This window comes from Pelecanus crispus, chromosome 13 (genome assembly GCF_030463565.1).
Source record: "Pelecanus crispus isolate bPelCri1 chromosome 13, bPelCri1.pri, whole genome shotgun sequence".
Lineage (NCBI taxonomy): Eukaryota > Metazoa > Chordata > Aves > Pelecaniformes > Pelecanidae > Pelecanus > Pelecanus crispus.
Window position 1 is genome coordinate 21,419,599 of NC_134655.1, and position 27,553 is coordinate 21,447,151.

Below are 27,553 nucleotides of genomic sequence, written 5' to 3' on the forward strand. Positions count from 1 at the left end.
TGTCTGCATTTTTTCAGAGCCATAAAATTGTATATAGAATGAGTATATACTATTTTTCACAGGCTGGGTAGGCTAACAGCTCAAAGACAACATTTTGCAAAGCAGCTAAATACATTTCATTACTTCTAAAACTAGACATTTTGACAATTTTAATATTGGAATCATCTCCATTTTTAACTTTTTATTTCTTAGGGTCAAGATGTCATAAAAAAAATGTCTTTTGGGGAAGTCCATTTTAATCTGGATATATACTAGTCACATGTGCTTGAGCATGTTAGTTTTCATAAAACTGCTTGAAGCTTTTATGAAATGTTGATGTTTGTACTTCAACTCACTTAATATAATTTTATTCTTCTAAAAGTTCCAGCAATGCCAACTTTATATGCATGTCAGTACATGCTTTATGAAATTGTTGAGCCGCCTTGTGATTCTGAACTTGAGATAAATCCTCTGCCATGTCTGTCTTTGTTTAGAGACATGTGGGTCAATAATTAATGAAAACAAAATAAAACTACTACTGACAGCTGGGCTTTGAAAAGCAATCTTTGAGAGATATAAACTTCAGTAGATATGTCACCATTGATTCACAGAGTTTTTGTTAGCATCAAAAAAACTTTGCTTGAAGCCCTAGAGAATTTTTTACACCTTGACTTTGTCAGATTGGAAAATATATTTACATATAACATTTATTTGAAGCTTTAGAAAGCTGAGAAAGAGAAAACATTATGTTAGATTTAGTTTACTTTCTGTTTGTGATTAGATTTTCGTTTCTGTAGTACATGTTTGGGGAGCAGGAAGATGAAAGTTCAGGGCTTTTTTTTTTTTAATAGTTATTCATGTCTTCACAATGTCCTCCTTTTAAAAATGATAGTGCAACTACAAGTTAGGCTTCTCAAAAATATTTTAGAAAAAGATAAATGATTACTGAATTACCTTCCCATCTAATGACTAGAGTATGTTAATATATCACAATCTGTAATTTAAATCATGACAAAACACTCTAAACATTTTGAGAGCAGAACTGAATTTAGGTCCTCTCTCTGTTCAGATCATCCTTCTAATAACCAACACACCTGTTACAGACACAGATCTTCTATGGAGCTTTCTTGCATGTTATCCACTGTAACATTCAGTTATTTCACCACTCAGCATTTTCTTATATTTTCTCCATCTCCTCCCTTTTTTTTTTTTTTTTCATCTTTCTTCTCTGTGTGATTTTGCAAGTGTATAACTTTGAAAGCTGAAAAACTTACTATTTTTCTTGCTTCAATAAGTTTAATTTAAGGTTGTTGGGTTATTTTTGAAAAATGAAAAAAATGCACATGAAAATTTGTTCATATGAATCTTTGCAAAATATTGAATGAATTAATGACAGATTTTAATTCACACATTACATTTACACATCATATTTGCAGCATAAGGCTCCTGGGTAGAAAATATTGCATGACACCCATCTGATTTTATTCATCAATCTGTGTTCATAATGCCTGTCAATATCAAGATTTTTGGCTGATTTATATTCCTAAGAAAGGAACAGTGTAAAAGAATCATAATTTTGCCTTTCATAGCAACATCTACATTGAAATTTAAAGCAGCTTATTCAGTGTCATTACAGCAAAATTCTCAATGTGCAGTTCAACAGAGGACTGAAACAGAAATTTCAAAGCATGGTCATTTCAGTGACTTTACAAAAATCTACTATGAACTAGGAAAGCATTAGCCGAGCACTCAGATTTTGACTGCATTGTAATTTATGCCAATAGAAGGTCTGCATTAGCATCAGTGAGCTACTGCTAAGTGCTAAGGTCAGTTGTGCATTTCATACTTCAGCTGCAGAGGAAGAATTTTATTGCTTTTCATAGTCATGGTGCAGTGAAAAAGGTGCTTTATGATGCCACAGACAATTAATTGAGGTACATTACCTAGAAACTAAAAAGGTCACACGTGGAACATAATTGACACCTCATAACCCCTATTAATGATTACAGAAATGCAAATTAGTACTTTTCAGTTTCCAACGAGTAGCATAACTCTTCTCCAGCTTTGAATTATGCTTCCATTTGCTTACAATCTTTACTCTTTAAAATGTTTAATTTACCTTTTTTTAAAAAAAAGTAACCTCAGTCTACATTAAGAATTATACATTATATAAATTATACTATTCATAAAAAGTCTGTTAAGCTGCAATTATATTTCTGTGTCATAGGCATAGAGTAAGAGAAAGAACTGATACAAATATACAAATAACAATTAATGCTTCAGTAACTACCCTTTAAGGCTACGTGTGCAAATACATTTTCTGTTTCACGGGATTTCAGAAAAATATTTGCCCTTCCTCATGAAGACAAACTTGAAAACCTAACAGAATTTCATGTACTGAAGAATAAGTTATAGGTTTATTTAAAAGCTGTTGCGATTTTGTTATTGTTGTTTTATTGTTGTATTATTATTGTATTATTGTTCCTAATACGGAAGGATGGGGAGGCATTAATGAAGAGTTAGCCACTAAACTTGCTCCAGTCTTTCTGTCCAGTTAGATATGGCCACTTATAAGGTTAGTACATCAGAGGTCAGATCCTACGGATTTTACCATAACTAATGGTACAGCTTATTCGTACTTTCTGGCACTTGAATGAAAACCTGTAGCATCACAGCATGACATCATGGTATGACATCACTGAACTGTGAGAGTTCCTTTTCTTGTAGGCTGTAACATTTTTAATGCTGATCAAGACCAAAGAAACATTTGATCTTAAACATTCTTTAAAATAGGATTTTTGTTTTTTTAAAAATGTTTTGATGTAGTTCCATCTGCAACTTAGATCCTCTGCTGCTTTTCTGAAGTAAAGACTCTGAAAGAGTAAGATTAGAGCACTTTGCTTTTACCTTTGAGCCAGGAGCTGTACATCTTTGCCAGCCTTGTGAAAATTCCAGGGAATTACGTTGGTCTTTAAAGCCCAGAACTTCTCCTGTGCTTTCCAAGTATGCACAGAGGCAACAAGTTTTGTACCCAAACAAACAAACAAAAAGCTTTCATGTCCAATGCAAGAATTGTTCTGAAAAAACAATAATGGAACACTTGATGTCATAGACTCTCAAAGTAGACCTAACTTTGAAATTGGATCAGGCTGCTTGGGGACGTGGCCATACAACACAGAAGTTTTCTGATATGTATTTCAGAGAGAATGGTCAAGCAGTGGAACGGGTTGCCCAGAGTGGCTGTGTCACCTCCATCCTTGCAGATATTCAAAACCTGGCTGGACACAGCAACCTGTTGTAGTTGACCCTGCTTTGAGCAGGGCAGCAGACTCCAACCTCTCCGCCCTCAGCGGTTCTGTGATTCCCCTGCTCTCTCTATTCCTGGACAGCCTGCATAAGACACAAATATCACGTTTCTTAATGTTTGTTTCATTGGTTAGACAAACCTGTATCTGCCACTAATTGGTGCTAGCTAACAAATTAAGGTTTCAGTATGCCTTGGGCTAGCTTTGTCTGACTTGTGTCTTTGTGTCTTTCACAGAGAGCACAGGTTTGGCTCCTTTTCTCTCCTGCATTCCCAGTGACATCATTAGGTTGCAGCAGACCTAGATGTAGTCCCCAAGCACCTTCGTTATGGGCCTGTTGGCACTGCAGACATAGCATAACAAATGTAAAGACCAATGTGGCCTTTCTTGAACTTTCTCAATTTTTCCCAAGAGCCTCTAAGGACTGATCATCCACATCCAGCTCTCCATCCTGATCTGCACTATCAGTAATTAAAGGCTATGGATTATAGACTCCCCAAATTATTCACGGCGTTTAAAAAGACAAGCAGTTTTTAAGTCCTGCTCACACCCGTATATTGAAGCCCACTTAACTTTTTCAGAGCAGTGATTTGCTGGTCTCACACATGGTATGTAGTCTTTGTTCTGCAAAGAGGCTCATTGCACCAAGTCTTTAGCTGTTGTGAACTGCTACAGCTACGCTCAGCCTGAATAACCAACAGTGCTGTGAAACTCCCTAATTGTGACTGTAAAGATAATCTTTAGCGATATTTGACCTTTTCAAATTTTTACCTTGCAGAAGATTTTTAGAATGAGACCGTTGATTTATTTGCTTTTCCCAGGTGTTGATTTATCAATTCACTTAATGCAAGAATTTTTTCTAGGGATGTCTAAAACATAGGCTTGTGCTAGAAACATTTTATTGTTTTGAGCTTTCAAAATTGCATGTGTAACAGTTTAAAGCAGATAGCCATCTTATGACAGAGTTTTTAGCTTTCCTTGGTAGCTATCTATCTCATGATGCAGTCTGAATGTTGAAGATGAATGGTGCAGAACCCTCACCTCGATTGCTGGTAAATAGTGCAGAACACCACCATGGCTCATTTCCTATTTGATTCATTGTGTTGTTTTTTCCCCCCTTATTTAGAAGTCATGAAAACATCTCCTTTTGTCCCTTCCCTCTGTCTAAGATCATAAAGTCTGTAAGCTTGTACTGTACGATGTAAGAGCATGGTGGTGATAAAGACAACTAAAGAATTTCCCCAAAAGAATTTGAGTTTTTTTGAAGGTCTGAAGTTCCTACTGCCTTGTGGTACTAATCTTTATCCTTTTATTTTTTTCAAAACAAAAGGCTACTGAAGTCCAGTGGCCATTCCAGCTCTAAACAGGTATAAAGATAAATAAACAAACAGCATGCTTAGAATCATAGCCTGGTGTCATAGTGATACTTTTCCTATTACCAGGTAACTGAAAAGTAATTTAATTAACTAAACATAACAACGATTTTGTGACAGTTCAAATTTAGTCAGTTATAACATCAAAACAACCAAATCCCTTTCCTCATTAGCATTTTGAGTAAATGGTCACCCCTTCCCTTCCCCAGAGAAATAGGTGTCCACTGTAAAATTACCATACACAGCAAAAGCTTCCCTTTTGTAAGAGCTGTACGCATCTATTTTTTTCCAGTAATAGAATTTCCTGCTGTTAAATATGTTACTATTGAGACACGTAACAAGCTTTCATACTTTTAAAAAACATAGAAGTAATGGATATGCAGTCAGGGATATGGTGTATCTTTGTTTCCTTCACTTCAAATGCTGCTTCAGACCTATTCTGAATTTTCTATATAATCCAAAGCTCAGGTTTTTTTGTCTTTAAATGCAGTTTTTTCTTCTCTCTTCCTTCTATTAGCCAAACAGTCTGCAGTTTATGGTATTTTTTCCAAGTAAAAATTAAATTACTGATATTGTAATTCAATACCATATTTAATAATTAATTTGCTTTGTAAAAATAGCTTGGAGTGCCATTACAGATATACTAGCTAGACAGTGTGACTTTCTGAGATATCACCTGCAGGAGACTAAAAATAAAATTTGTCTGTACTGAATTGCAAGACTATTGTGGATGCCACTAGACAGACATGAAATGCCCGGAGTTTCAAGTGGTAGGGAGTTTTAAAGACATAATATTTGATGCAATACAAACTTTTCCTAAGACTGAAATGCAAGCAAGTCCCAAGGTCATTTATTCAGAAGGGTTACAGTATATATTGAGTGTTTTCTTGCTTTCATTGAACGGTTTCAGTCATTGAGTTCATTATCTCAGCTTGAATGATGGATTATTCTAGTATCAGTTAATAAAAGATTAGAAGTCAAAAGGCATACCCTATTTTTGTGTTTGTAGATCCTTCTTAAATAATTTGTTCCCTTGTTTGTTCTTGTTTGATCCTTGTTAATTCTCCACAGTGAGAGACTGAGTTTCATTTTTCTGTTCCTTTGGCAGTCACAATTTCAGAGGCCTATAGTCTTAATTTAGGAGTTTACACATTTTTTTTAAACAGGTTTTACTTTTCCCACTCTTTTTTGGCTCTTGATATTGATAAAAAAGCTGACAACTGGTTGTGAGAAGTAATATACTTCTTTTAACCTCTAGTAATATCCACTCATTTCCTATGAAAACTGCAGAAGGGGAGAAATTCCTGAAATCAAAGAAAATATCTCAATCAGAATACAAAGAAACTAATTTTTAAAAAATCAGGAAACTGAACTATAACATCTAATTATCAATTTTTCACAATTCAAAGATCTATTTATATTTCTCTTCCATATCCATACGGAAACTATGACACTGTATGTTTAGCTCAAAGGAGTGCTTGAAATTCAATAGAGGAAGAGGAAATTATAATAGAGAAATGTTGAGGGTATAAAATGCTGGAGTAGTAAATAGAACAATGAACAACCATGCATGGTAGAGTGTAAAATGTGCCATATAGTCACCAGTATATACTGTAATATGTATAGGTATGTATATACACATTATACAGGTAATTTATCATCTGGAGTGCATTTGTTTCAGTTCATTAATTTTGCTTCATTGGTTCCTCCCTTTTTCTTTCATTCAGCCTCATCTCACATATACATCATTATTTTCAACAATATTATTACTGGTATGGGCTCTAAGAAAAATAGTAGGTCTTTTAGCACTGCTATTGGAAGAGAGTTTTTGTTGACGCAGTTTCTCATATTTGGGAAGAAAGGCTGGGTAGGGGCAGAAAAGCTCGTTGTGCTAACATATGCTCCATTTCTGTGAGGCAGACTCTAGGAAATGCCACCAAATACATGTAGTTTGGGTATGTACTTGGTACATGACCATTTTAAAGAAAGATGCTTTTCTTTAGTATTTGGTTTCTTTAGTATTTAGTCTTTGGTTTCAGTTCCATTAGAAATCTCCAAGTCGGTTGAGCTCTGCTTGTTTCAGTTTATGGTCCAAAAGCGCTAATATGAAACTAGTAAGTGTCTCAAGTTTTCCTAAGTTAATGTGATATTTCAGGAAGATACTAAGTTTGCATGTTTTCATTGTGTAATAACAGAAATTAGACTAAAGAATTAGTCTGCACCCCACAGAAGGACAGCACAAGACCTCAATCATCATGACCTGGGTTCACAACCACAGAAACCAAACAACCCTCTCCTTATCAGCCTGTCTATACAGAAGTAGGTAGATAACTTTTTTACAGAAGTGAAGATGACACATTTTAGTATTGGTTATAATTAACACCTACAACCTACCCGTATCTCAAACCTGGAAACATGAGCCACATATCTACTTAGATATGGGAGCAGAGTTTTGGTCCGTAATCAATTCCAGTCGTAGTGATAACAAGTTTATCTTCTTAGTTGGTTAGGTTTTGAAGAACTGAGAAATAAAATAAATAAACAAACAAATTCCTTATTTTACTACTGCAGTGTCTGGGGGGGATGGCAGTAGGCTGCAAAAAATGACAATGTCACTACTTCAGAATATATGTCTGCCAGGTACTTTATTTTAAGATGAAGTTACTGTTTTATGAAGTGCATCTGTACTTTTCATAGGTCGTGAAACTCTAGAAAATAAAATCTGTTTACCAAAAGGATAAGGCACAGTATGATGTCTATAATAGAGATTTATTTCTCCATGAACCATAGAGTTTGAATTTATTTTACTTAACAGCAGTTTGTAATAGAAGCGCAAATGAACTTTTAACAGTGGAAAAGAGAAACTTTTAATACAGTGCACAGAAAGTGTATTTTAATTTGCAAATCGCTTTTAGATTCTTGCAGTGACCCTTTAAGTCCTGGTTCTAGCAACATGTAAGGTATAAAAAAGTGCTTCTAACTGTTGCTTTTAAGAAGTTTTTTTCTGTTTCCCTTTGGAGGCATTACATCTATCACATCGCACTGTTGCTCATTCATTGTGCTCAAGTGTGGTATTTGCTGTAGCTGACATTGCATTTCCAAAATGTGCACCTGGGAAATAATAGGGAAAGATGTTGAATGCAGCATTTTATTACAGACTGGTTTGGGAGGGTGTTGCGGGGGGTGTGTGTTTGGCTTTTTGTTGGTTTTTTTTTTATTATTATTCTGCTGTACTCAACAGTTTCCTCTGGAAGCCTGTAACTCTAGCATCTGAAAAACAAGTATTTGCATGCTTAAATCAACAGCTTGTTACTTGTAATTATCAATCAATATCAAAGCACAATTCTACAAAATCCTGTGTTTATACTCTTACAAGTACCTGTTTTCAAATGAGAATTTCTGCTAAGACTTTTCCAGCACATCTTGTGCATCTGTCTAAATAAAACATGTAATTCTGCAGTACATTGAGAAACAAATAGACAATAGTTTGGTTCCTAGTTAACTTTTTATCTTTCTTTAAAATATGCTCCATTGGTCAAGGCTGAATGTGAGATACTGTGGGGCTCGTAACAAATTTTTCTCTTGTATGTCTGTTTAATGCCACTTTGCCAACCATTTTGAGGTGCTATGAACATGTGCTACGTAGAAAAAAGTGGGTTGCCTCAGTAGTTACTATGAGGGAGAGTAAGTGATCAAACTACATAAAGACATTTCAAGGTTGTTCCCCTGGGAAGATTTTGTTTTAAATAATAATAAAAAGTTATATAAATAAATTATGGGGCTATAAACCTTTCAAGATAGTTATTGAGTCAGTTTCCAAACAATATTCAACAATATTCCAGAAGTAACTGTAGCAAAAGCTTACTTTCATCTCTAGCTACAGTACTTTTATGACAAGGTGCCAACATATGTAGTGGAACTTGCATTATATCTGTCTTTTGAGGACTGAACAACCTTGACAGTCCTGAGAGAATTTTACGGGCTTTATGATGACAACACAGTGAAGGGAAGGGGGTGGGGGGGAAGGCTTGACTGTGAACAAAAGAGAACAAATACAAGGAGCTAACAGACAAATAAAGTGTATGTAAAGTGAAATTCACAGAGGCAGAGGCTGATGTTTAAAATTTGAGAAAAATTCTACCACATGTTGGATTTTGTTGGTTTTTAACCAAGAATCAGTTAAGGCTCTTAAATCCTCTGTTGCTAAATGAAATAAAAACCACTTGGCATTTAATCACTATGAATTTTAACTCCATTGTTATGTCTGCATGCCAGATAATTGAAATATGAATATATATACAGTTTTCATCTCTAAGATACTAAGTATAGAGCGAAACAGATTCCAAACACCACGTTGCTTTCTGATCTGACAGAATTATTTACTTGGCAGGAAGAAAACAGGAAAGAAGTCTGTAATGAATACTCTTGAATACTTTTCTAGCTTCATTGCTTCTGCTTTGCTTCATGGTCCTTTTACTTCAGTGTAGTAAATCATTGAAAAGGATTTTTATATTGTATTTTGTTGTATTTAAAAGATGAAATGGAGGTTGAGAGGTTCCTCAGAGTTCTTCTAATCTATTCCCTCCAGTTTCCCTTTTTTTTTTCCCCCCCCTACTCTTTAGTGTCTGTTTTGGCTCCTGACCTATTCTCTCCAATTGTTCTCATTTTTATAGAATATTGTTAATGAAGTGTGTACAATGTTGCTTGGGAAAAACATGCCACAGTGATTTTTCTTTATTTTTAAAGTGTGTTTGATTCCATCTAGCAGCTGCAGGCCCCTTTTTTCACAAAAGAATCTGATTACTGAGTGTGATTAAAATGAATTTTTCTTTATATGGCAAACTGTTTTTCCCAACTGTGAATCTGACAAGCACATGTTTTTCTCAGTATCAGTGTAATACTTAAAGTTGTAAAGACACAATCATCACAAGACTTTTTATTTACTATTGTTCGATACAAACAGTGTAGAGTGAAAGAAACTAATGAGGTCTTTGATAATCAATTCTTATCAGAAATGTCTTGGGCAGAATGTGTTTTTTCAATTATCATCAGTTGTTCAGTAGCTGTACACATAGGCTTTTTTTTTTCATCTAGAAGTGCTGATTTTATCTTTATTTTAAGAAAGATTAACTTACATTTGAATGCTTGAAATGAAAACTGTTCCTGCTTGGACTGCTTTCTTGACAACTGGCATTATTTTATCTTGCATGATTTTACATGTAAGCACTGTCACATAACTATTGAACTAAATCTTTTGAAGGAAAAACTCGAAGGAAATAAGAGGCAAATTGGCATGTAGACATTTGGGGAATTTGAGGCAGAATATTTGTTTTTAAGGAGTCTGTGAGAATAGAAGAGCAGGTAACGGGTAGAATAGCCCAGCCATTCTCTAGGGAAATGATGCTTCCAAATTTTGGAATAAACTGGAAGAAAGCTCCTGGTGGGTGATGAGAGGGATGAGGGGCAAGGGAGAGAGGGAAAGACAGCCACCAAGACCGTTAACGTAAACATTTGTATCTAAATATTACCTCTAGCTTTTAAAAGGGACCAGTTGGAGGCTGAGCAGTTTATGGCGCTGAGGCGTTGAATCCATTGGGATTTTTGGATCTCTTTCCATCTCTACTGCTTGTACCTCAGAAATCAAGTCCTTTTGGGGTTTCTTTTGCCCCACGGTTGTAATTGTTGAGGCAATGTCGGGGGGGGGGGAGGGGGGGGTTGTCTAAATAAGCAAAAGCAAACTTTGCCATACAATACTAGTGGTTCAGAAAGATTATTAGTACATTCATGGTGTTTTAACTTGCCCAGATAGAGCATAGGCAAAAATCTCTGAGCTCCGACTTACCTTGAGTTGTCCGAACAAGTCAGTCAGCAATGAATAGTTATCCCTGTGATTAAAGTACAGAAGAGAAAAGGGTAGTTTTCAAGTAGTGTTATACTTCACTTTCCCCAACATTTTCTTTTTTTTTTTTTTTTTTTAATTTTTTATTTAGACCTCTCTTATAAGCTGTATAAAGCTGATTGTAAACTGGTCTCTATTTTCTGAAAGAAATAATTCATAAGCTGCATTTTTTTTAATGTTGTATTTCAGAACCTCTTTCTGAATCCCAGAAGTAATATCATTGAATTGTATATGAATTCTAGATAATGGGGAGAAATAATTTGTAAATAAAAAAGAAATTTGCAGCTCAGTAGTTTTACAGAGAGGTGAGATAAGATGAGACTGTTGGAGAAGCCTGCAAAAGTTGCATCCGGTACCTGGGAGCAGTCTGTCTGCTCACTGCTACAGAGGGAAGGGATGATGCCCTGCTTTTTACCCTATAGAAAAAAACGTTAGGATTATGTGAAGTTTCCTTATCTTTCATATAAAGCACATTGTCTTCACCTCTGTCACCTTTCCTTTTTTTTTCCGCTTAGTATGGAAAATGGGGAAACAGAAGAAAAAAATTCTTACGCTACATTTCTGGTCTTAACATCTATGGACTTGTCTTGCTTAGAAAACATGTCCCTTCTAGAAAAGGCAGAGGTGTATAGATTATACCCCATCCCAGGGACTGCATCTTAAATGTTCTGGGTTAAGTCAGGGAAAGGTGGTGTGGGCTACCTGGCTAGTTGATGGGCCAACTGGAAAATAGAGGCTTCTCTTTGCCAGCCTGTCCCTATATCATTGGCTTTTCATGTTGTGCTTTTACAACTGAAGAAATGGTTTTCACGATTTGTGCTCAGCAAAAGAAAAAGCAAACAACTTTTTCAATGCGCCAAAACCACAGGACAGGCACAGGCACAGGACCAGCGATTACCAACTGTTGCGCTGGAAATATTTACAAAAGGTGCTTTGCTGTAACTTTGATTGCAAAATTGCTCTAAAGAGGTCAGCAGCACGTGTGCTTGTGCGCGTGGTGAAAGTGGAGGAATGGAAGACCGTTTCACTAAAAAATGTAGTAGGCTCTTGAGATTATGAAATAGGGAAGAGTTTATTGATATTTAAAGGATACATATTACAAGGTTCTCTTAGTAAGAGCCAGGATTCTCTAAAAGTTGTCACATAGCACCATCTTCTGAGCAAACCCTGTATTGCAAACTGGTAAGCCTAAGCTGAGTTCATGAGCTGCGGTGGTCTCGCTGAACACTCAAGCAATATGAGAAAACCACAGTATTCAATACCTGACTTTTCAAGCACTAGATTATGAGCAAACTTATATCCAATTTGCTGAGGAAGAGGACTTGGGTTATTAAGAAGTGGGTCTGTGTTTAGCAGGTTCATGTCTTCCCTGACTGAAAGATTCACTGACAAACATCAAGTAACTCTAAGCAAGTCCACAACGAGAAAATCCCATGTAGAAAATGAAGTATGTGTGACCCAGTTGATAAAAAGATCCCATGTTACTGCACAGATTGAAGGAATGCTGACAAAGTCCCTATAAGCTTTGTTTGATTGTGGTTTAGCAAACTGTTTTATGAAAGAAATGAAAAATTATAATCTCTTTTTGCCTGTGTTATTTTTCTTCATATTTTTTGCATTGCTTTTAATATCACGGAATGTTTTCTGGGCTATGTATCTGGCAATACATGATAGGGATATTGCAATATTTTTGTAATAATGTATTTTGCAGTGGAATAGGGAGATGCTTATGGTGCTTTAAAGGTTGAAAATGATGTGGCCAAAGGGTAGCAGTTTTAGAAGTGCACACAAATTGAAGGGGCTATAGAAAACCAAGAGCAAGAAAACCAGAAAACACGAACAAGACAATTACCTCAGGTGGCCTCATATATATAAAACCTGAAAACAATATGCATAAAAAATTGTAAAGTTCAGAGGAAAAGTATATTTCCAGGAGAAAAGAGAGAAACCTGGTTAGAGATGAAAGCCTTACAAGTGTGTTATTTTGGTAATACATGTATACATACAGTCATACAACTGTTCTGAAGGATGCTTCACCCTCAAAGGAAGGAGAACAAAGGACATTTCCATTTCGGATGGCTGCAGTTAAAGTTAAAGGGTGTTCTGTGGATTGTTGTGACCTTCACTAGTTGTAATTTACTGGAATTTACTCAACTTCTGTTGTGAAGTTTATTTAGGGAAAGGAACAGTCTCCTTTTACCAAGTTTATCTATGGAACAAAAGGTAAAGCGATACTCTGGTAACAGAACATCAGTCTGTCATCTGACAATTCAAAGGCACTCTGATTTATTATTTCAACCAAGGTTGTTGTTGGGGGGGGGGGGGGTGTGTTTCTTATTTTCTGCCTACATCTAATGAAGAAGAGAAATGTGAGAGGCTGCCTTTCCAATGGATCAGGGAATGCCACCTAAATTACAGACAAAAGAAGGGATAACAAAGAGTAAACATAAAATGGAGAAGTCCTGCCTTGAAAAGCCAAAATTCTTACAGTCACCTAGATGATATTTTGGTTTTGTATCCAGTCGTACAGTCTTGCCCAAAATTATCCTAGTCTTCATATCCACTCCCCATTCCTCAACATTTTTTGTAACTTTCAAAATGCAGAAATAATTTGCGTTAAACCTTAGAGTATTTTCTTAACAATTCCTTTAAACTGAGACATTTTTGGACATTGAGTTTGATTAAAACAGATTCATTCTCTCAGCAAAAAGGACAAGTAGAACTGAAAGTGTCTTATATTAAACTTCCTGCTGGAGTGACATGCAAACACACTTTTGCATGTAGTTTTTCTATTATTAAGTATAAAATATTAATCTGTACTTAAAATACCATATTTAAAAGACGATTCCTGGACAGTCTTTCCCAAATGAGTTGTCTAAGCAATAAGTGGAGAATATATTCTCTTCTTAGTCATATATGATTGCTTGTGAAAATCTTGATAATGTGAAGTTAGTGCCATCCTCTTCCCTACACTCCATAAACACGATTATTCATGTGCAAGAGAACAGAGTTATTAATTTTTTTTGCGTATGTAGAATTGCAATGGAGAAAAAAAGTGCTCAGGGATGTGGGCATGAGGAAGAGAAGGTGTGTAACCTTTAATGACTTTATGTGTGAATGATGTAGCAGAGCTTTATTGAAAGTGGGAATGGTTGAATGTAGCATTTTGCTGTCAGGTTCCTTTGGCGAGAGATGAGGTCAGCAGAGATCTTAGAGATAAAAAGAATATCATTTTACTGTGAAAAAAACAGATCTTCATCTTTCTGAGGGGAAGTGGCAGTGGAAGGATTTATTTTCTGATAAAATTCCCCCCTTTCCTTGTAAGAGAAGATAGGGAATAAGAGGTGAGGCTTGAATAGCTACCGTAGGTACTCTTAGCGTACAACCTCTTAGAAATACTATGTCAGTGGTGACTGTTAGAGAAGTTCAGTTTAATCTCTCCAGGAATTAATTCTAATCAATAAAATAAAATTTCCCCATGGGAAGGACCCACACTGAAATGTACAAATAAATTCATTGCAGTTTATTCGGCATGCAATTTTATGATGTCTGGGGTCAGAGGAAAGGAGTTAATTTCAGTGCAGGATTTCGCTTTTGAGGAATCAGATACTGAAGCCCAGGTATTTAGAATGTATTTAGCATCATGCACCCCATCCCTAAATGAATCTAGGGTCAGGTGGGAAGCAAAAAGATTACATGATGTAATAACCATGTACAAAAATATATATGTAGAAAGAGGTAGGATTAGTCTCACATGAAACTTCATTGATTCCCTTCAAGGAAATTACGCTGCCTGTTCCTTCCAGACATGCGTAACCAATTGTATTCTTTCATGTTAAAAGATTTATTTTTACTCTTCAACCAATTCAGCATGTACTGTAGAAAAGCTGTTTTTGTGAGTTCCTCAACCAAGAAGGCAGAAAAAAGAGGAGGTGGCAGCATGAGGTAGTTGACTGTGTAGCTCAAATGAGCTTCAAATTTCTGAGAGTCTTGTTGGCTTAGTGGAGATACTGCCCAAAACAGACTGGCCTATTAACTAATCTGGGTGTTGAAATAATTGGGCCTAAGTCATTCCCTTAATGTATTTTTTCTACTATGGCATCAGGAAAATAATTCAATTTTTCTGTGACAGTTGTAAATAGCCATAGTACTGTTTTGCTACCTTGTAGAGGTATTATGAAGATGAATGCTCCAGTAATGCAGTTACATTACTGAAAGTAACGTTGCTAAAGTAATGGAGGGGATTTTTCTGGGCTAGTTGGTTCTTACGCTCTTTGCCTAAATATCTCCTACTGGTAGACAGAGACATGATAGTGGTTAAGCTGGATCTTCAGTCTTTCCCAGAACTGATTTCATGGGGTAAGTGGTATCCCTGCTTCCCATACATTACACTATATAAAATACCCTTGCTGGTCCAGTTCATGTAGTGATTACCACTCAGTCCAAAGGAGAAAAAGGTGATTTAGGGGCCAGGGCTGAAAAAGAAAGAAAACACAATGATTTCGGCAAAAAAGAGACAGGACGAATAATAATAATCATTCTGCCAGCGAGAGTCATGATAAAAAGCGCAGAGCGGTGCAAGGTCAGAGACAAGAGAGGATGGCTCCTTCCCACGCTTCGCAAGCGAGCCAGCTGTGCCTCATGAGCAAAGATGCCGCATAACTATTGCACCTACTCATGTTTGGAGAAACAGAGGAAATGTGAAGGGATGACACCTCATCAGAGTATATCTCTAGCATTTCCTCTCACCTAATAATGCATAACCATCTCCAAATTCTCTCCAGTTTGCTTTTCTTCTATCTTCCTGTTGGGTGTCCAATTTCCTTTTGTGAATTGCTAGTTTCCTTTCACATGATTTTTCACTGCTGTACAAATAATATGGAAGAAAAAAAAGCCTAAAACAAACTTTAGTACTAAAACCACTGAGGAACTGCTTTCTCTAGAAAATTCAGTGGTGCCATTTTGTCGCTTAAATTCCAGTATCTGCTCAAAATTTTATTTTTATGTTTTCTAGCACTTAAGATTTTAATCTTTGTATAATTCTTGTCATCATTTCATCCTAAAATAGGTTATTTTGAAATTTATTCAGGATGCAAGTGTGTAATTTTGCTCTTATCCTTTACAAGCTGAAATGAACTTTCATATCAACAACTCCAGCCAGGGTTGCCAGCCTGTGCAGAACCTGATTCCCCGCTGTACAGTTGCACATAAAAGGTGTAAAGAAACAGGTATTTCATCACTTCTGCTTTCCATGGCACCTTAATAGCAGACCTCTCAATACCTCCTCTTCAGACAGAGGCTGAACTTTGAATTTTCACTCAGAGAGAGGGAGATGCAGAATTAGTTCTCCACATGTGGTTTTTAAATCCATTCTTCCCCAAGCTGACTGCTTTAATTTATAAGGTCGCATTCAGATTGCTCTCTGACTTTTCTCTGCTTCATGCCCTTCCCATCTTTTCCCATTTCCCCTTAACCCATATTTATTTATCTTTGTGCTGTTTCTATAATAAGATACAGCCTTAAACTTAAAATTTAGAAAGTGTGCTAGTTACCACAGCCTTGCTATAGAAATTCGTAGACCATCTCATCACATAACACACACATGCAAATATTCACATACTCTGTCTCAGTCGTTGTGGTTCACGGTAGGACGAGCTACTGAATTTATCAAACTGCAAGCTAAAAGGATGCTACAATTTTTCTTTCTTAGGCTATTTTTTAAATAAGCAAACCTCATGACACAATTTCTTTAGAGAACAGTGAAGAAATACAGAAAGTGTCATTTTCTTCTAATACTCTTTTTGAGACTTTATTAAACTATGGAAATAGTAGTATATTTAAATATTTGGTTAAGGGGATTGTTTATATCTAGGTGTTTTTCCTAAGTGTCTTATGCCTTGTTTACTGATAAAGCATTTAATAAAATTTGCAAGCCGAAGGAGGAGACAAAGGCAGGGGAATTCTGTCATCTCTGCAGTCATAACATTTGCAAGCCACGCAGCTCTCAAAGCCTGGCCCTGTGGCTTTGCGTTAAGGTACTCACCCACAGTGGCTGTTCTTCAGACCTGACCTCTTCTGTGCTCAAGTCTTCATTTTCTTTCCTTATTGTAGACTTCATTAGGCTTTTAGATATGGCTTCATATTTTGTAAACCACTCTACTAGCTAAGGACCCGTGCCTGCTTTCCCTCCCTTGAGTCTGTGTGCCTTCTTTTACCCCCAGCAAACTTCAAGTTCCATGCGAAGGCTCTATGAGAAAGACACATTGGTATTGCCGGTTTATCAGTGTCTATTCTGATCTGCCTCTTGCACATAGCTTGACATTAGTTGCACATTGTTTCTGTAATTTGCATTTTAGACTTTTAAGCGTGGGCATTCAATATCAGTGCTTTCCAAATGAGTAGAGTAAATGAGGTTATACTGGTTACTTGAAACAGTGGTATGCTGTTCCAGGAGAACATGAGAAAAGCCTGGTTTAGAGCCTGAATGATAAGCAATAGTGACGTGAACTTCTCCCTCTGACCCACACAAGTCTTTGTACAAAAGAGTACGCGTGGCTGTTGCATGACTAAAGCAGGGCAAAATGAATAGGGCAAAAATGTTAGTATTTGTATTATTAATGTTCTAAAGTTAATATAGGCTGCAAAAAGATGTTCTGGGTAGGTGGTCAGACAGGTTCCCTATAGGACAGGGGGGAGAGAGAGCCAGAGAGAGAAAATTAATATCTACCTCACATTCACAAATGTCCTACTATGCAGATCCACTGACAAGCTTGGTGGTTAGCCCCCCTTGCATTTGCTTCAGATTATTGATCTGGTGGGCAATAAAAATACCTTCCTCCTCTGGTGTGAATTCTCTAACCCGTGACCCACTAGCTGGTTTAGGGTTTGGTCCCCTTTGCTTGGCTCTTTGTGTTGTTTTGGGCTGGTAGGGTTTTTTGTCAGTGTTGTGTTTTGGTTTTGTTTTTTTTTTTTTTTCTTTTCCTCTATTTTCTCCACAAAAATAGATACAGAAAGAAAATAGTCATGAAAAAAAGTTTTGTTTTCTGGCCCACCAAGCTAGCAAGAGATTTGTGTGTTGATCTAGAAATTCACAACTAAATGAAGGTGGTTCTAAGCTGATAAACTGATAAGTGTCTATTGTAGGGCAGCCTCACGTAATGGCCCCAGAAGAAACGATCTTAAAATGTACTGTACTTTCAGCCCTCTGCAGGCAACCAACCTAGGTTGCCAAGAGCTGGGCTGTGTGAGCCCCTTTCACAGAAAAGGCATCCTGACATGACAGTACTGGTAACTATTTTTCACTCAAAGAAAGAAAAAAGATGAACTTTATCTAAAAAGGAGTGCTAGATGGAAGGTAAAGTTTAGTTTATGTGGACCAGATGCAGTGAGGACACTGAGAGGATCTTTTGTTCTTTTACAGTACAAAAATGAGATTGATACTTCTGTGCTTTCTGTTCTTGAAAAGACATAAAATAAAACCCACAAAGTTGTTAAAACATAGTCTAAATCTTCTTAGCAGAGAAAGTAAAGTTTATTTGAAAGTAGCATGCTATATAGAAACATAATTGATTTTTATAGTTAAAAATGTTTTTCCTTTTATAAATAAGCTTATGAGATGTCTTTAGAAGCATTCAATAGGATTAATGCCATAAATTTATTAAAATAGCATATTGCTGAATTCTGAAAACACAGTATTCTATCAGGAAAGTGAGTCTACACGTTCAGAGAATTTTCATCTCTGTCCTGAATTTTCTGATACCGACAAAACAACGACATAACAAACACTAAAGTAGATACTGTCCAAATATTGTGCTTCACAGCATAGAATATCTTACGTACATTCTTTTTCTAAAATACGCCTTCAGCATTTAAAATTATTAAAAAAAAAATGCGAAACAAATCAAAACCTTCATTAGAAATTGGCACACAAAAAGAAAATATCATGCATGTGGACTATTATGTGCTGTTTTCAGGTGATTCTTTTCCTGTTTAGTCTTGATTCTTAGCATTCCCTTAATTTCAAATAAAACATAAACATGCTTATATAAATGGTATATAACGTAACACAGTGGATGTGGGCTTTTTTCTTACCATATTTCTACTGTACATGAGAGAAAGCTGGTAATCTTCAGCTGAGGTCAAAGATTATCATATCAATATGATATAAAGTTTCATTTTGTAAGTTATATTCAAGGAATGTGATTATGTGATTGTTTTAAAATTTAATTCATGGTGATTATCCCAAGAATAGTGAAATTAGTTTAACGCATACTGACAGATGGTTAGTGGGCAAAGACAAATCCATGAATAACCTGACACACTGATCAGCATTAAAATATCACATATCTATGCACTGTGAAAATGATTGCAAATTATATTAGCATTGTGTTTTGACAAAAGAGTTATCTTTCTGTTGGCACATACTTAATAACATTAAGATATCTTAGCCCTACTATTTCTTAACTTGCACTATTCAATTTAATATGCTGCTAAAAATGGGTATTCTGTCACAGTGCTAGCAATGCCAGAGGCTGAATAGCAACTAAATTCTATGCTTCTCTAATTTGATTTTTAAAGCTAATTTAGTAATTTAATTTCTGACTGTAGAAATGAAGTTACTTCTGCAGAGAATATTCTGTTGCCAGTGAAATTTTTGGGCAAATATTTCCTTCTGTGGAGTCCTCTGTTGAAGGTGTTTCTCTTACTCATTTTCATTTACTTAAAATATAAAAGCGCTTTTTATAAACATTAATGTTACTGCCAACAGAGAAAACAAAAAAGTTTATGAAATCTTATACACCCATTTATCACTTTACTACTGCATTTTATAAATAACAGATACACCTTTGTAACAAACCTGAACCATTTAAACATATTATTGAATTTTTATGTATTAGGCATAATAAAATAATTCACTTATGCAAAATTCTCTGCTTTTTGTAATGCAGGAAGACACTTTTGTGCTCTAATAGCATAATGACTCAGAGATAAGTATTCTCTGTAATGGAAGGATGCTAAGATGCGTATAGTCTGCACTGCTTTCTGGAAATGTTTCTTATCTTCATGAAACTCCACTCAAAGTTTAGTTTCACAATATTTATAGTCATCAGGGCAACTTCACAACAACAACACATGCTCCAGCCCTTCCAATATTGACAGGAACTTCCTAAAAAAAGGAAAAAAAAAAAAAGAAAAAAAAAAAAAAAAGGAAAAGAAAAAGGAGGAAACATTTTTAGTAGAGTCCTATGGATAGGACCAGAAGAAATTACTTGCAGGTTAAAAGGAAAGCAATTGGTTCATTCAAACTAAGATACCGCTAAAAAAAAAAAAAAAATTAGATTTTACCAGGGCTCTGAAAACACAGTTTTGGCTTTTGGGGAAAGGCTTTAGCAGCTGCTGAGAGTTACAGGAGCATAGGCTGGTACTGTCACTCGTAAGTTTTGTAAAAGACCTTCATCTGCTATGTTCCAAAAACGTGGACTGTGTAGCTACAAAAGGAACTTCACAGTTTTAAATATTTCCTCTTGGTCTCAATGGTGATGGTCATGAATATGAAAACTTGAAAGTGCCTCCAGTAGAGGGCATTGCTGACAAACACATACCAGATCTAACGCCAGCAAATGCATGCACTTCAAGCACAAAACGATTTGTGCAGCCTGGTTTGCTTGCCCATGCACCGCCTCCACCCTTTAATCTGAAAAATTTTATACCGTTATTTCACAGGAGAGGCAACCAATATTTTATACAAGCCTAATTATAGTATTACTGCATCCTAATATATCATTTTTCACAAAACCAGTGATAATTTTGCAACATAATCATTTTTGCTTTGCCCGTTATTCGGAGTGAATTCTTCTATTGTTTATTAGGCAATTCTTCCTATTACCTCTGTCCACTCATTATTTTGAGCATCGTAGGACTCCACAGTATCCAGGTACGTATGGCCGTCGTAGCCCCCAACAGCATATAATCTGTCCCCCAGAGGACAAATTCCAACAGCATCCCGAGGTACGCTCAAGGGGGCCACTGTTGTCCAAGCATCTGTTTTAGGATCATACCTAGAATGTTATATGATCAAAATTAGAAAAATACATTGTAGAAATGCATTTCAAATTTACATTACTGATAATTGCTTCTCTTCTCCTGTATTGTAGTTCAGCTTACACCGTGAACTAGTACAGAGAATTATGAGTAATGTGATTAAATATTTAATTTAGCCACTAGAGGGGTCTTCAAGCACATGAAAAATCCCATATTTTTGCTTTTTGATTACAGTCTCTCTAAATAATCAATACATTTTGAACATAAATGAGGCCTGAGGGAATGATAGCATAGCCATCAGTTGACTCAGCAAAGTTAATTTCAATATATTCTTTTTTTCTTTCTCCATAGAGATATTTGTTTTCTGTTTCTTGTCAGAACTAATGTTTTCAGAAAATGTCACTGTAAAAGAAGTTAAATATCTCACATAGCTGATAAAAGTTTGTAACACAAAATGCATGGCCGTATTTTACATCCGTGTTGATTTTATTTCTGATACGTACTCAGTCAATTTCCAATATAAATTCAAGTGAATTCCAGGGTAGTTCCAGCTTTACACCATCTAACTGAGAACAAAACTTAGCCATTGTTATTCACAACGGGGAGCTGAGTACTTGCTTCATTTTCCTTTCTTGTCCCCAGATGACGCAAGAGTGTCAAAGGATACCCACGGCTCATTGAACAGCCGGAGGAGTTGTCCCCACTCATGTTCCCTTCTCACCCAGGGCTCAAGTGTTCTCTTGTCCTACGTGGTGACGCATGCCACCACAGTGGCAAAGCAACATTTGACACATAATACTTATATTTCTGAAAAGAAAGGTCCAGTATTTGCATTTTTTTAAGACCTGTGCTCATCAGTGAGGAATACAAAAATGGGATTAAATAAGGGTCTGATAAACAGTGTTTTCATTTTGAAAAGTAATTACTTTGAGAAATGGATATAAAGCCAAGATTTCACCACCCACTTACAGTTGTGTGTTTCCAAAATCATTAGGCCAATGTATTAATGCACTATTTATTTTAAAGTGTGAATTCAAGCTAAAGTAGTTTGTTTTGGTGCATGTTTACTATGTTTACTCTTTTTTTTTTTTTTTTTTTGGCTTGCTAAATCAGATCCTTACCATATATTTTAGCCTAATTTCCTATAGCAACATAGTTTCTTACAGAAACAAGGCTCTTTCTATCAGTCTCCTGCATCAAAAACTACCTGTGTAGTGACTGCTGCTGTTTGAGTATGTGATATTTATTACATTTTTAACCTTTTGGTCAATAACAGCCAATTATTGGAGGAAGAGAAAATCGAAAAGTATTTAGTTCCTACAATATATGATGCAAGTAGCCCAAACCTGGGTTTTGGCACTTGAGAAAAAGAATGGTCGCATGCTGAATTTGTCTTGTTGTCTTTACCTGGCTCCTGGGCAGCTCAAATAGAAGGAGGAGCTGGGAGGCACTTGCTTCTGAGGGTTAATTTTTTTTGTTACTTTTTGTTATCACAAGAGCATTGGAAATCAGTTATTCTGCTCAAAATATTGTTTTAAAATGCACAATATGTTTCACAAGCTTAACATTCCAATTGTGAAGAGATTTCCCTTGCTGCTATAAACTATTTTATATTTCCTTCCTGGAATATTAAAAAAAAAAAAAAATTTCCTTACCTTTCTACACAGTCAGAAAGTCGAGAACAGTGGTTGGAAGCAGGTGCATCGTGACCTCCCACAGCGTATAAAAACCCATTGTATGTTGCAACACCAACACCACCTCTTCTCTTGGACATCGAAGCACAGATACTCCACTTGTTTGTGTGCGGGTCGAAACATTCCATTGATTTTAAGCAGGAGCTCCCATCTCGTCCACCAACAGCATACAGTCTGGGATAATTACCCACAAGAAGGCAAACATTTTCAGTCTTTAGTCTCTCATTTTAATAGGAATTTTATTTGGTTAACTTCTTTCAGACCACTTTAAAATTATCATTATGCCCATTATTTGCTATCTGACAGCTATGCTCTGGAACTTCACTTGCATAAAGCGTTTTGCATGCTATATGAAGGAAATTCTATTCTTCATTTGCAGTGTAAATTTTCAAGCAGTCACATGAAAATTAAGCTTCAAAACGTATGTCAGTTTCTTTAAATGTGAGCTATAGATGGAATTTAATTGAAAGATGCTACATATGTTTGAAACATATGGGTAGTATTCCCTATGACAGGCTTACGGAGTATCTGACATCTTAGTATCACATTAAGCATTTTTTCTGTACTGTTAATATGTAAAAGAACTTTAATAACATCATTATATATCAAAAGCATATGTCAAAAATATACTAAATATATTTTCCTCAATATTTATATTCAAGAAAATCTGCTGGCAGAAGTTAGCGTACAGGTATGTCATCTTGGCTGTTCAGCCTAAAGGCACTTAGCAAACAGCTGGAGATTTAAACCAGCTGGTGCTGGGACAACATGTAAGAATAAATGGTGGAAATCCACATTAAGAAGCATAGGGGGTTTGTGGCTTTTTGTCAATGAATTTTACAAAGCCTGAATTTCTTTTGTATTTCAAGCTAACTTGGATGCTGCTGGACTATGGTAGTATGCATAGTGGGTGTAATAGCAGACGTGTCGAGATGCTGAGTGTGCCAGTTGTTTAGGTCCCCTTCAAATCCTGGCTATTACTTACTGCCATCAAACTGAATTTACTTAGGGCATCTAATTAGAGACCTAGGGAACACGTGGACTTGTCCAGAGTAAGTCACCTAAAACAGATCAGTTGAATTTTGCTTGAGAAGTGCCTGTTTTTCTCCAGTGACTGGAAAAATTTGTAGACCGCTCTGATGTATGATTTAACTAGAAAACTCTTGACCACTGTTAGAAGAATACAAACTTTCTAGCTGTCTTCTAATGTTTGTGAATGGAAGACAGACCTGAGTTCTACTGTGCAGTTTGTTGCTTGACCCATAAAAATCTTGAGGATTTGATTTGTTTTCTTTTCACAACGTGCCATTAGATACAGTCTATTTGTTTACACAGTTTTCACAGAGGGAGGAAATCACTGTATATACAAACAGATTGGAATTTTTTGTTTTCCGTAACATGTCTAGAAACATGTTAGTGTTTCCCATTGTCTAAGGAAAAGAACAAATAAAAACTGAATGTTTTCAATAGACCATTTATTGGTCAAAAAGTGTTGCTTCACAGAAACGTAAAGTCTTTTCTGGTGGGGTTGGATGAAAAAAATATGGCTTGACTTAGGGAAACAGGAAAAGGAGAAGCATTCTGCTTGGTTAGACCGCAGCAGTAGCACTGAATGATGGACATTTGATCTCAGCTTCCCCTGGTATGCCAGAAATTACATCACTAGACTAACAGACGTGATTTAAGCCAGGCTGGAGACAGCTCGTATCACGAGTGATTGAGAACAGAGTCAGGATCAGGCTGGATTTCCTCTTTGACAAAGTGGTTTCCGGCATGTTGCTGTGGAAGGTACCAACAGGAGTTTCTGGTGAAGATTATGCTGAGAACATTTCCTCTGAGATACAACAGGAGCTCAGACAGGCAGTTCTGCCTCTCTTGGACTTTTGAGTTAATGGTTACAATCATGTCACGTTTGAACGCAAAACCCTGACTTGTATGTGAAGAAGTTTTGCATTTACAAATATCCGTTGGCTGACATGTTTGCTTCTGCTCTTTATCTTTCCCTTTCTCTGGGATTTAAGAAATGAACAGGGAAGCCTGTGGTAAAGTTTCAGAATAATTGCAGTTGTCTGCTTGCAACTGTAATATTCCGGGCCCCTACAAACTGTCACTGCTAAGAGCTTTCCATAGCTTTAAACAGGCTTTCTAGAGAGGCTGTCGATGCCCCAAGCCTGTCAGTCTTTAAGAGGCATTTGGCCAATGCCCTTAATAACCTTAATGCCTTAACTTGGTCAGCCCTGAATTGGTCAGGCAGTCGGACTAGATTATCATTGTAGGTCCCTTCCAACTGAAATATTCTATTCTATTCTAAATAAGAAGGAAGGTTGGCTCAAGCCATGCTCTCCAACATAACCTGGGGCCTTTTACAAGGCTTTTGTATTTCCAGCACCAAGCTAGGTTGCTGAAGAAGGAAAACAGAATTTTGTTAGGCATTAATTTATGAATTGTTCTTCCTCATGCTGAAATACAACTGCTTTCAAATAGAAACATACAGTAAGCTGTAACACACTGTTCAACACAGGTTACACGCTACATTCACACATGTGTCTGTGCCCATGCAAAAATGCTTGAGTGGCTTTAGTGTCTTAGGAGGATGTTTAAATAAGGTTTGAAAATCTTGTTGGGAAAACCAATGTACAGTGAACAGATGATCACAGTATATTTAAGCAATAGATGAAGGTCAGAATAAATCTGGGTAGGATAAGACTTATAGAAGCCTGTTTATTCCATACTTAATTATTAAACTTGTCTTCCTTTCATTGAACGTACCATATACGTTTAACCTTTTAAAAATTATTATTGACTGTGAACTTGTATGTTAAAGTTGTAGATGCACGCAGGAGATGTAAAATGAGAGGAATGACTTTGTTTCTGTACAAATTCTTCCAAACGGTGCTTCCTCAGACACAGTGATTTTAAAAAATAAATGTAAACTTGGAATGTTTTTTTTAAAGTAGCTGATCTTATATCCCTATAAGTAATATTCTAGGTAAAGTTCTGATATGCATGTAATAACATTTTCAAATTGCTATAACTTAAAAGGGCTGAAATTTGTTTAAAACATGACTGCAAATTTGAAAACAATTTGCCACACAACAGAGCAAAAGCTTTTCTTTCTTATTTTTGTGCATTACATCTTCTCTTTGTTTTCTTGAGGTGATTAATTGCTATAAGATTGAAGAGAAAATTTAAGAAACTGTATTTCCCAGGAAGGAAGTAAATGAAAAACCAAAGAGAGTTTTTCCTGTTGACATACTTGCTATTTAATGCTGCAACCCCTACAGTGCTTCTAGGGGTTGACATGCTAGCAACGTAATTCCATTGCCGTGCTTGTGGGTCCCATCTTTCTACGGTATTAAGGTAACTCCATCCATCATGGCCACCAACAGCATACATTGGTCCTTCAAGCATTGCTACTCCTTAAAAGATAGAATTAGGGACAAATTACAGTGTCTAGTAATTTCAGTGACCAATAGTGTATTAACTTCATACTTTAATTCCCTGTGTGAAGATAAGCAATTTCAGCTGGTATTAAACTGCCTAAAAGCTGCCCTGTCATTTGGCAGAATAAACAAATATAAACAAAATACTTCACATAGAGAGTCTTTCTGAATAAGCATTATCTTTTGCCAGAAGATTAGAGGAAAGCTGCTTTAGTTCTCATGTTGTCTTCTTGGACTTTTATCTCTTCCACTTCTGTTGACCTTGTTCTGAATCAAATTTGAGCCCCTAAATGCGAAACGATGCTACTCTTTTAAAGAAAGGCAAGGATTGAGCCAGGCAGTGAAAGATATGCCCAAACCAGCCAACCATCCCTTATTCTGAGCCAGCTGAAGCTCCGTAGTCCCGCCAGCATGAAGCCTGAGTGGGAGGGTAGCTGGCTGTCCTTACTAGCTAAAGTACCATAACGTTTTAATGCCAGTAAGGGGAACGCACTTTTGGATAAGAGCTGCCTTGTACCTGCTGCCCTTGAGGCACAGGAGAGTGAACTTGGCTGTCTCTGCAAAGCTCTGTGTGGACATGTCCTGTGTCATTGTCCTTCTCCAGCGAGAGGGGCGTTGGTGCCTCCCCCTTGGGGAGCTGCTGCTGCTGTTTGCATCCTTTGTTAGGTAAGGCAAGATGTTTGAATCTGGATGCTTAAAAGTTTTCTAAATCTGTCTTTTCAGGCCTAAATATACATGGCCTGATTTTTCAAAAGTGCTAACTCTCCACAAAATCACACTGAAGCTAATAGGAGCTGTAAGTGTAAGGCAGCTCTGCAAACCAGGCTGATGCATAGATAGAAGCCTAACTCATATTCCCTCCCTTACAGTCTCCTCAACTGTAAACTTATCCTTATTTTTTAACGTTCCAGAAATAAATTCTAGATTTCTTATTATTCATTCACTGTGAATAATATTCAGGATTCTTGCACAGTAAAGACCCATAGATACTAAGCCATGGCAGAGCTCTGTAAAACCTGTAATTACAACATTAAAATCAGTGAGGTTGTATTTATTTCCTTCCTGCAATGTTTTCTTCAGTGCGAGTAATGCTCGGATCTGATTTTCAGAGGTGTTTGGTATCTATGGGCATAAATTAAGTCATAATTTAAAAAAATCCTGAAAATCAGATTGGTATTTTATTGCAAACATATCTCTTGACCACTAAAATGGACGAATTAGTTGATTTTTTCACTATTGCTCGTATTTGGGCACTTTCTAAAAGCAAAATTAACTCTGGAAGACAGTGCAACTTAGTTGAATACAAATAAATATCACTGTCATAAAATTATGGCAATAGGCAACTCTTGTCTTTGAAAACTATCTTCTACAAATATTGCTGCATGTTATTAAGTGCTTTAAAAAGTTATGGCAACAGTGTTTATGTCAATCAAAATTCATTTGTATATGATCCAAGGTACTTACAAAGAAAGAGCACCTCTTACCTAGGCCATGTCTGTGTGTTGACATAGGAGGCATTATAGTCCAAACTTTGGTGATGGGGTTGAAACATTCAACAATGTTAGAAGTTTTCAGACCGTCTCTTCCTCCCACAATATAGAGCTTGTTGTCAATTACTGCAACTCCAAACTGTAATCGTCTACCGTTCATTGTACCGATTTGTATCCAACTATTAGTCCTAAGGTCATATTTTTCAATTGTAGTGGTACCTGTTAAAAACGTATTACGAGATAGCCATGAACTGATCAGTACCCAGCAGCCAGTAGTCGGTACAACCCAAAACATTATTGAATTGTAAAACATTGAAATCCTGTGTGCG

At 36.4% G+C, this 27,553-nt stretch overlaps 1 protein-coding gene across 1 annotated transcript in view; it reads right to left on the reverse strand.

Annotated features, from left to right (window-relative positions):
• Positions 1-19,662: 19,662 nt before the first annotated feature.
• KLHL4 (kelch like family member 4) overlaps positions 19,663-27,553 on the reverse strand; it is a 43,432-nt gene continuing 35,541 nt past the window's right edge. Inside the window, exons 7-11 of the mRNA XM_009488358.2 lie at positions 27,219-27,443; positions 25,548-25,710; positions 22,253-22,465; positions 20,443-20,614; positions 19,663-19,722 (exon numbers count right to left, since the gene is read on the reverse strand). Of these exons, the coding sequence (XP_009486633.2) occupies positions 19,663-19,722; positions 20,443-20,614; positions 22,253-22,465; positions 25,548-25,710; positions 27,219-27,443 (833 nt within the window). The remainder of the gene's footprint in view (positions 19,723-20,442; positions 20,615-22,252; positions 22,466-25,547; positions 25,711-27,218; positions 27,444-27,553) is intronic.